Source organism: Solanum lycopersicum, chromosome 12 (genome assembly GCF_036512215.1).
Source record: "Solanum lycopersicum chromosome 12, SLM_r2.1".
NCBI classification, from domain to species: Eukaryota; Viridiplantae; Streptophyta; class Magnoliopsida; order Solanales; family Solanaceae; genus Solanum; species Solanum lycopersicum.
The window spans coordinates 65,710,189-65,720,166 of NC_090811.1; the positions used below are offsets into that span (position 1 = coordinate 65,710,189).

The window sequence follows — 9,978 nt, forward strand, 5'->3', positions numbered from 1 at the left end:
GAAAGTTTGAGAGAGAGAGGGTTGTGGAGATGATTGTGAGAACGGATGTGTTAATTTTTGAGAAATAATTTAAATTCATGTCATACGTTCAACTACGGAACTCATTAATCTGGTGAGGAGATCAATGGAGAAATATAGAGAAAAAAAGATTTTGTGTGTGATGTTTATTGACCTTGGAAAGGAGACAGAGTCTGAGAGAACTCCTATAGTGATGTTTACAACCTAAAGGTGTACTACTTAGGGCCCATTCGGTTATAGATTTCTCAAATAATATTTTGGTAAAAAATTGATAAATAATGTTTATTTATATAATTTATCATTATTTGATAAATATTTTTGGCAAATATCCCAAATTTTCAAATATTAGTTTTTTTCTAGTATTTGGGTCAAATTTCATTATTTGGGATCTTTTGAACATTAAAATTTTACCTCAAACTTTTATCTTTTACAAAAACACTCTCTATAGTAGTTGTTTGCGTTGTATTACATAATTTTTTACGTGATCACTAAAATAATGATGAAATATTTAGTAAATATTAAATAATGATATAATTATTGATGAAAATGATGAAAAATTAGCTCAATGTAATAAAATCATGTGCTTCGTCTACTTTGCGATGTATGAAATGATACTTGTTGAACTCACTCTAAATTACCAGATTGCTCTAGTGTCTTGGACACTATTTTGTTATTGTTGTAACGAACATGCAATTGACTTATAATACAAACTTATCATTAGTTTTGATAATTTTTAAAACTTATGAGTATAAATCATATTTTTCTAAAAAGGTGAAATATATTTCCCAAATCATATGACCAAAGACATGGTGAAATTTCACCCAAATTTTCACTCAATAATATCTGCCATCAGATGCTAGCTTACATTAGGGTGATAATGGAGCCAAGATCCAAGTAAGAACAATAGAAGGAGGCTCGAGACATTTTTCAGTCGAGATGGGGTGCACTAGGGGTTAGCATTGAGCTTGTTCCTATTTGCTTTGGTGATCGATATAACGAGACATGTTCTCACTAATAGTTAGTAATTTTTTAAAATGAACAATTTTTATGGCCAAAATAACTGTTAAATAAATACATGACATAATATATAAACATGTCTTTTAATTTAGTATAACTGATATTTATGTCTTTTAATTTTAAATATGCATAAATATATTCTAAAACTTGAATAAAAGTTAAACAAATAGATACATTATCTAATTTGTATATTATGCAATACACATATCTACTTATTTACGATCAAAATTAGAGAACGTAAATGTCAGATAAGCTAAAGACTTTACATTGATGTATTATTATGCTAAATATAATTCAAATCCATTTTTTAGAAAACATTATCGCTTAATTTACGTTGACTTTTATCCATTTCTTCTCAATTCATTCTAACACTCAACAAAATCTATTCGTCTCCTTCAAAACTTCTCCATTGTTAAGCAAAAGGAAAAAGCTCAAATACAAAGCAAGCATGAAGAATCTCTACCTGATTTTGTCACTTATACTCATCTCCACCGCCACAACCGTCGCCGTTGACTTGGAATCATCACCTCCGACTGTCTGCATAATCGGCAGTGGAATCGGTGGGTCCTCAGTGGCGCACTTCCTCCGGAACTATTCCAGCTCCGTAATCGGCAAAATCAGAATCTTCGAGAGGAATGTTTACGTCGGAGGACGCACGGCGACGGTGACTCTCGCCGGGGAGACATTCGAAGCTGGTGCATCTATTCTTCATCCGAAGAACTACCATACTTTGAACTACACTAAGTTTTTATACCTCTCTGTCCGAAGACCTCCTTCTGCTGAATCTGATTCGGGTTTCGGTATTTGGAACGGACGGGAGTTCGTTTTCAAAACCCTAAGTTTCAATTCGGATCTCCCTATTATCAAACGCCTTGTGTCCTTCGCTAATTCGGTGTTAATTTTCTTTCGCTACGGGTTCTCTCTGTTTCGCTTGAACAAATTCGTCGATAACACCGTGGACAATTTTTTGAAGTATTATGAAGATTTTGAGTCACGGCCAGTGTTCGAAACTGTGGAAGAGATGCTTAAATGGTCTGGGCTTTACAATTTGACGAGAAGAACACTACAGGAGGAGTTACTCGATCTTCATTTTTCTCCTCGGATCATTGAAGAACTAATCACGGTTATTACCAGAATCAATTACGGGCAAAGTATCAGCATCAGTGGACTTGCCGGAGCTGTTTCGTTAGCTGGATCTGATTCAGGTGTATGGTCAGTTGAAGGCGGAAATTGGCAACTGGCTGCTGGTTTGATCAATTATTCAAACATCGAAATGCATCTTGATGAAGAAGTAGAATCAGTTTCATCCATAGAGCAAAAATATCAACTCAATACCACAAAGGGAAAGAGTTATCAATGTGAAATAACAGTCGTAGCTACACCTTTGGATGAGGTGAACATTCAATTTCTTCCCGGAATATCAATCCCGGAGAGGAAATTACAGCACACATATACTACATTCATCAGAGGTCTATTGAATCCGGCTTATTTTGGTTTAAGTTCGGTATCAGAAGTTCCACAACTGGTGGGCACTGTTGAGACTCCTGATGTTCCTTTTTCGAGTATTTCAGTTCTTAAGCAACATAACGAGAATGATATGTCCTACAAGGTGTTCTCGCGTAAACCTCTTGATGATGTTTTGTTAGACCAGATTTTCAGTGTGAGAAACGAAACAATCAAGATAGACTGGGGTGCATACCCGCATTATCATGCTCCTGAGGTATTTGCACCGTTTATCTTGGATGGTCAGCACTTGTACTATGTGAATGCTTTTGAGAATGCAGCTAGCACCATGGAAACAAGTGCTGTTGCTGCTGAAAATGTTGCAAGGCTGATACTTTCCAGGCTTTCTGGCCAAAAACCCGCGAGCACAGTGACATTGAAAAGCTTTGGCGATGATGCATATGATGTCCATGCAGACTTGTGAGTCGAAACAACTTTCCCTTTCGCCATACATGGAGTTGTTCAGGTGTATTCATTTACATGCTAATACATGTACAAAGCAAGCTATTCAGATTTGTTAGCTCCCTGGTCTTAGAATAGCCTCTCGTGTATCAGAATTTACTTCTGTAATTTTTTGCATCTACTTGATGCCATCAATGAAACTACTTGCTTCATCAAAAAAAGAGATTAGATTCTTGAGCTCATATAAATGTCGGAAATACTAAAGTTCAACATTGTACAAAAGGTCCATAGTAAAATACATTGGCATCATAAACATAACAGTTTGACTACGGATAGCTATTGATGTTTGCTGGTTTGTACAAAATATAGGGGTGTTAAACAGCCCTGGGAATATACCCAGAATGGATATAACCACACCTACACTCCACCCTCTTCTCTCAGACTTATAACATGTCGATTTCTACATTAATTATAGAAATGGAAATCAGTAACAGACAGAAAATTCTCTCAATCAGCTGTCTTCTCACTGTGTGAGCAGCTTTGAGTCACATGCCACAATCTTAACGCGGTTAACAGTCTCCTGGCATTCCTCGCTCTTGAACACAGCATCTTGTAAGATAAAAGTCCACACGTTGTCACAGAACCTGTAGGTGTGAAGATGTCCCTGCAACCATAGTTGCTCAAATTAGGAGAAGAATATAACTGAAGCAATTACATAACAAGTGAACAGCCAAAATTCAGTAGTAGTTAAAGGAGGACGGGAAAAAACAAATAAAAAGGGTAGCCAACAGACAAAATTGCTGGCAAGAGGATAGAATTCTTCAAAAATAAGCTTTGACCATTGATAGTATAGCAAAATCAAAGAGATGACAAAAAACAGACCTATTAATAGAAGCGCCCTATGCTCAATTTCAAGGTTACAGAAAGCAAGAACATAAGATCTCATTTCACAACTAATGAAATCTGAGCACCCTCTTGAATACCTAACCCACTTGCAGAAACAGTTGTGCATATTTTAACATATAACATAATGTACTTGATAATATATGGGTTCCAAACTTCCAATGCATTAAAAAGTGAGACCTGGAGGTCAACTGTTAATAAAGATGGAATGAAGACCTGGAGGCCAATCGAGGCAAGCTAAGTGATTCAATCCTATCTGTTTAAGCCTTATAGGCAGTACCTGGTACCTGTATTAATAGGAGTTGTATGTACCTCATTATCAAAAAAAGGAGTTGTATGTAACCACATGGAATAGTCCAGGGGGCATATTGGCCCAAACACCACATACTAAGCTATAAGCTAAAGACAAAATTAGCACGCAACGGACGACCATGTGCCAAATACTCGACTCTGGTGAAAGGCACTCGCTTTTTGACAGGTTCTGTGTACTTCTATCAATTCTATTCAAGTTGCACAATAGCTTTCTACTCATAAGTTTGTACGGCCTCATGGTAAGTGGAGAGACATGTTTTGTAAAGATAATAGAATAAACAAGGGAGTGGAATGAGTACAGGGAGATTAAGAGCAAAACAGTAGCTATCAAAGGATTCTACATATTAACGTACTTTACTTCATACAATCAATCTGAAAGGTGGTTGTCTCTTACACTTCAGGAGTTGTTGTCAACAAGTAAGATTTGAAGCTGCTGTCTCGAAATAAAGTAATTTTACTAGCTAATACTTCCTGATGACAAGAAAGACATGACAGCAAGATTTAAAGTTGTTGTCGACAAGTAAATTTTAAAACACAAATTGTACTATGACCTCTGTAATTTGAAATTTACTTGTCAACAACAACTTCAAATCTTGCAGTCATGTCTTTCTTGTCATCAAGAAGTATTAGCTAGTAAAATTACTTTATTTCGAGTGAAGTACCAGATCTTGAATGGTTGTTGTATTTTAGTGGAGCAACTTGTTTATATATTTTGCTTTTCTCGTAGGGAAGCACTCCAAAGTTGCCGTTAATATTTACAACAATGTTTCTTCTAATTCAAGCTCAGCTACTGAGGAATCATCAACTATACATAATACCTTCAAGGACATCAACGGAGAGACTGCTGCTCATTTAACTACTTAAGATACCTTCCACCACCACCACCATCCCCCAAAAGAAAACATTAGTTAGATTTTCATGACTCCTGATTGTCCGGAGACATAATTTGGGCGTACTACATACGGTTGTGCGATAGATGACTATTGCAGAGAACAAGCAAATCAACAAAATCAGCTTCCTCGGTCTGATTGCAATCGCTTGGCAACAGAACTCCTCCTTTGTGAAGATAACTAAACTCATCTCCTAGATTTTTATGACATCAGTCATATCATGTAAGACGGGGATAAAAATAGTGATTAATCCTCTATCCTCTTCAATATTTTTGTTTTTTCCTAGAGGATGATAAGCTTCAGTCAAATGGATAACAATGTACATGATTCAAGCAGAATACCTCAAGTTTTGCGACTGCAGTACATTTGAGAGGTCAGAGGTCCCTTTTAAATGTTATTAGACAAAGGAAGCGCTACAAATATGTGCCTGATTTATTATAATTTAAATGAAAAGGAAAAGATCTGAGAATGACTGCTATATCTCAAATATAATAGCCTCTATATAAACACAACACATAAATCCAGCAGGATAGACCATCAAAAGTTGTTTCTAAATTGACAATTTTGAGATCAAAGCACCTTTTCCCCTCTGTTTTATTTTTTTGGGAGATTGGTTTGAAAGACCAGAGTAATTTTGCTAAGATACTGTAGATCTTAGAATGAGACAAGCTTAAAATTTTAAGAGATGTTTTCCTCTGTCACAGTACTTCTGTAGCATTTTCTAAGTAACAGGCTAAAGATCATTCTTTCCACAGACATCATTTCTCATCACTATATACAAAAAGTAACGCTTGCTTATCTACTGACATTGATGACAAGGCAGCATTTTTGGGATGTCGCCTCGTCTGAAGGGATGTAAACAGACACATGTATGATTCAATCGGCTTCTTCATCATCTAATCTTTTAAATAAACTAACAGAGACATATTCAACCATGCTACTAGTAAATTAGATCATTTAATAAGTTATCAAATTTATAAAAAAGACACAGAAAGCCAAAAATGAGTCCATGATTCTTAATTATGCAAATCATGAAACTGATCCAATGAAGTTATAATCATTGTGAGTTCATAATATGGATATAAACTGACAGACAAACAGAACATGAAAAAAAAAAACAAATTATAAGTACCTTAATAGTAACCTTGCTCTTTACTTGAGTCTCCAAAGCTTCAGTCATTGACTGCAATGCAACAACAAAAGCAATAAGTATGGCCTATAGCCAAAAAAAAAGTATTTTTAACTATTACTCATGACTTCAGAACTAGATTATTTTATTGACATGTACACATAAATACATGCATATCAAGGCCGGTATATTCTTACAGAAATAGATTGCCACTAAATGCAAGGTAGATGCAGAGCTATTGTAATAAACTTGGATCATATACATAGTTGATCCATTTGTTTGAAAAAATATAATTTTACTTTCACCTATGAACCCAGTAACACAAAACAGTAGCGGATGCAATTTCTATTAGTTCCCAAAAACTAGCTCAAACTAGTTTTTGGATTTTTTGTTTTGACACTAGTAACATTGTATTTCAGTCAGTACTTGGGTAGTACTGAAAAACCATATTTACAAAAAGAAGAAAAAGATTGAAGTCCTTCCAATGCTAAACCAGGAACTAGATGGATCCTAAACCATCTATGTTTGACTCAGTCTCATTGGAGTAAACATTTGTACACCAAAAACATAACAACAAAATACATTTAAGCTTGACTTCCTGCAGGTTGTTGTCCCTATTTTCAAAACATGTATCATTTCTCTCTCTCTCCATATAGTCCACCATATACAAGCAGGTATTATCCTCCATCTTTTTCTGTTGGTAGCCTCAACTCCAGCCTCCTCCAACAGAAAAGAGTCTCATCAATCTTACTAGGCATACTCCAGGAAATGCCTCTTAGATTAAGAAAAATCTGCCACAGTTGAACAGTGAAATTGCAGTGTAGAAAGAAGTGTTTTACTGTCTCTGTATCCTTACCACATAAGGAGCATCTGTTGCATAAAGATATACCGCTCTTGGCCACATTGTCCAATGTCAAAACTGCTTCATTGGCTAGCAGCCAGGTGAAGCATGCCACTTTTTGTGGCACTTTGACTCTCCAAATTTGCTTCCAAGGCCATCTGAAATCTTGATTCTCCATAAGACTGGTTTGTTTATATCCCTCATTCACCCTGTTTCTTCCTTTGTTGTGCCAATGCCACCATAAATAGTCTTCACCTGGTTGGATTCCTTGGAAACTCTCCAGTAGTTTGAAAAGTTCAATCATTCTGGGAATTTCCCAGTCATTCAAGTTTCTTCTAAAGATCATATTCCATCCTTGTGGTGACCACATTTCAGCAACAGTTATGTTGAGCCAAAACAAAGATGTCAGGAAAGAGATCTTTAAAGCTCACAGTACCCACCTATTTATCAATCCAAAAACTTGTTTTTCTACCATTTCGAACTTTGACAGTTAATTGATTACTGAGAAACTGCCAGAATATTCTAATGAATTTCCAGAGGCTAATACCATAGGGGGTGGTTGACCTCTTTAGTGTTACCCATGTGTTCAGTTGCTCATACTTGCTCTTGATTACCCTGTACCAGAGGGCTTGGTCCTCCTGATGGTACCTCCATAACCACTTGACCTTGACTGCTTTGCTTTGGGATTTAAGGTTCTTGATACCTAGTCCACCTTGTTCTTTACTTCTGATAATGTTCATCCATTTGACCAAATGAAAACCCTTCCTTTCCTCATTGCGTTGCCACAAGAAGTTTCTCTGACTTTATCCAACCTTTGAACTACTGACTGGGGTATATGAAAGAGAGATAACATTTACGTAGGGAGGGCATCTAAGACTGAGTTAATCAAACTTAGTCTACCTCCCAAGGATAGATATTGTGATCTCCATCTGGTTAATTTCTTTTCACATTTCTCCAGAATTGGATTCCAAATATCTATGGACCTATACTCGGCCCCCAGAACTAGCTTTTGGATTTTTGGAATTTACACTCACAAAGCTTCAAATTCTTTTTCCAAACGAAATGCATATCCAAACCCAGCTTCAAATTTCAAAAATCAAAACTTCAAAGAATTAATTTTTCAAGCTTCAACTTCAAAATCTATGGCCAAACAGGAGCTAAATGCAAGGAAATATGGCATGCTTGGGCAGTGGGTTTGGGCACATCGCACTAAACTTACACCATATACATAGTTAAACAATCTCCAAACCAAAGTACAGCATAATTTTTATTTAATTTTGTACCCACAGCCACAAAATAACAGTACATCCACTTAAAAATCTTAGATCCAGGTTGAAAAAAAAAGAACCTTGTCAAACTGAACGAGAACTTGAATGGCGTGCTCCGGACTAAGAATTCCATTAGATACCATTTCATCAAGTGTTTCAGTCAAGCACATCCCAATCGTCGACCTCCTGTATAGCTCAAAAGTCGCCATTTTTGAGTCCTTTTTTCGAGATCTGCAAATAAAATTAACAATCAGCACACAAAAAAACACAGATTTTTCAACCAAAAAACAATATGATTCAATTATATACAAACAAATTCAATTGATGAATTATGAATTCAGGTAAATTAAGGGAGAAAGGAGAGTTACGATTGAAGAACGAGAGAGAAAGAGAGAGGGGAGAGAGGAATTTGTTTGAAGAGAGGGAAAGTAATTTGGGGCTTTTTATACCCTAATATTCGTAGCGAATGGCTTATATAGGCGACCGGTGAAATTGTGAATTAAAATGACGAAATTACCCTTCCTTTGTTTTCTCAATATGGTAGAATAGGCTATAAATAATTTGATAAATTATTTCGACTATAGATTTTTAAAATAATTTTTGTATATTTATTTGACTGAAAATTAATGAGATTTTGGATATTTAATTCTTAAATGTTTTTTTTAAATGTTAATGTAATTTTCATTATTAATGGACAAATCTTCTACTAGGGCTATTCAAAATTGAATTAAAATTGATAGTTCAAACTGTAACAGAGTTATTATCAATAATGGATTATTGACTTATCGGTTTAGGTAATGATTTTGATTTTTCTATCATTGGTTATCGGTTCTTAAGGTTTTGAATTTTTTTCTTAACACAATTCGATGATAAATTAAATAATTATATTTATATCATTGAGTATGTCAAGTCCTTGACTTGAACTTTTGTTTCATACTTTTAGTTCTGATTGACTCAAACTCCCAATTATTCTACAATGAGAGTGTGTAATTTGCTTTTGAGTCTGATGCAATATGTAAATTTATGTGTATGGTTCATTTGATTTGTCGCCTTGTTTTTCTCTAAGTGGTTTTCAATGATTTTATTTGTATTAAATTTTAATGGTTAAATCGATAATGATTAATTACCCTTGGGGATGACCCAGTGGTTTGGGTTTGGAATTTCCATACTAGAGGTCTCAAATTTGAAACCCCATGCCAGCGAAAGCAAGGGGTTTGCCTTCTGGATCGAGCTCGTCGCATCGGGCTTGCCTAGTGTGAGTTACTTCTCCTATATGATTAAGGAGATGTGCGCACCTAAAGGGTAGAAGCTGCGGGTTTTCTTAGTCATTAAAAAAAGGAGATAATGATCACTTACCGAAAAATCAATAAGTATATTTAAACTTGTCTAAACTTAAACAAGTAGACACACATGTCCTACGTGATATAATACATGTTGGACGTGAATTGTCACATCAAACCCTCCATAGGACATGTATCTCATTATTGAATTTTATACAAATTTAAATGTCTGCTTATATAAATTAATTAACATAACTATTAGTTAAATCAAACTAAATACGATAATATTAATATCATAACAATGGAGCTTTTCATCGATTAAGTGCTCTGGAATAGCAACATACAATTATATTGCATAGTCAATGGATCAGAATCATAGACTCTATTTTGGAGACGGATAAAGGCAATCACTCTA

General features: G+C 35.3%; 2 protein-coding genes across 2 annotated transcripts; one reads left to right on the forward strand and one right to left on the reverse strand.

Annotated features, from left to right (window-relative positions):
- Positions 1-1,198: 1,198 nt before the first annotated feature.
- Positions 1,199-3,273, forward strand: LOC101250000 (farnesylcysteine lyase). The gene has a single exon (XM_004252672.5). It carries the CDS (start codon positions 1,484-1,486, stop codon positions 2,960-2,962), a length of 1,479 nt encoding a protein of 492 aa, XP_004252720.1. The 5' UTR covers positions 1,199-1,483; the 3' UTR covers positions 2,963-3,273.
- Positions 3,149-8,738, reverse strand: LOC101250286 (transcription initiation factor IIA subunit 2). The gene is made up of 4 exons (XM_004252673.5): positions 8,652-8,738; positions 8,364-8,514; positions 6,178-6,228; positions 3,149-3,604 (listed from the first exon to the last, which is right to left on the reverse strand). Exons 2-4 carry the CDS (start codon positions 8,490-8,492, stop codon positions 3,464-3,466), a joined length of 321 nt encoding a protein of 106 aa, XP_004252721.1. The 5' UTR covers positions 8,493-8,514; positions 8,652-8,738; the 3' UTR covers positions 3,149-3,463.
- Between the last annotated feature and the right edge of the window lie 1,240 nt (positions 8,739-9,978).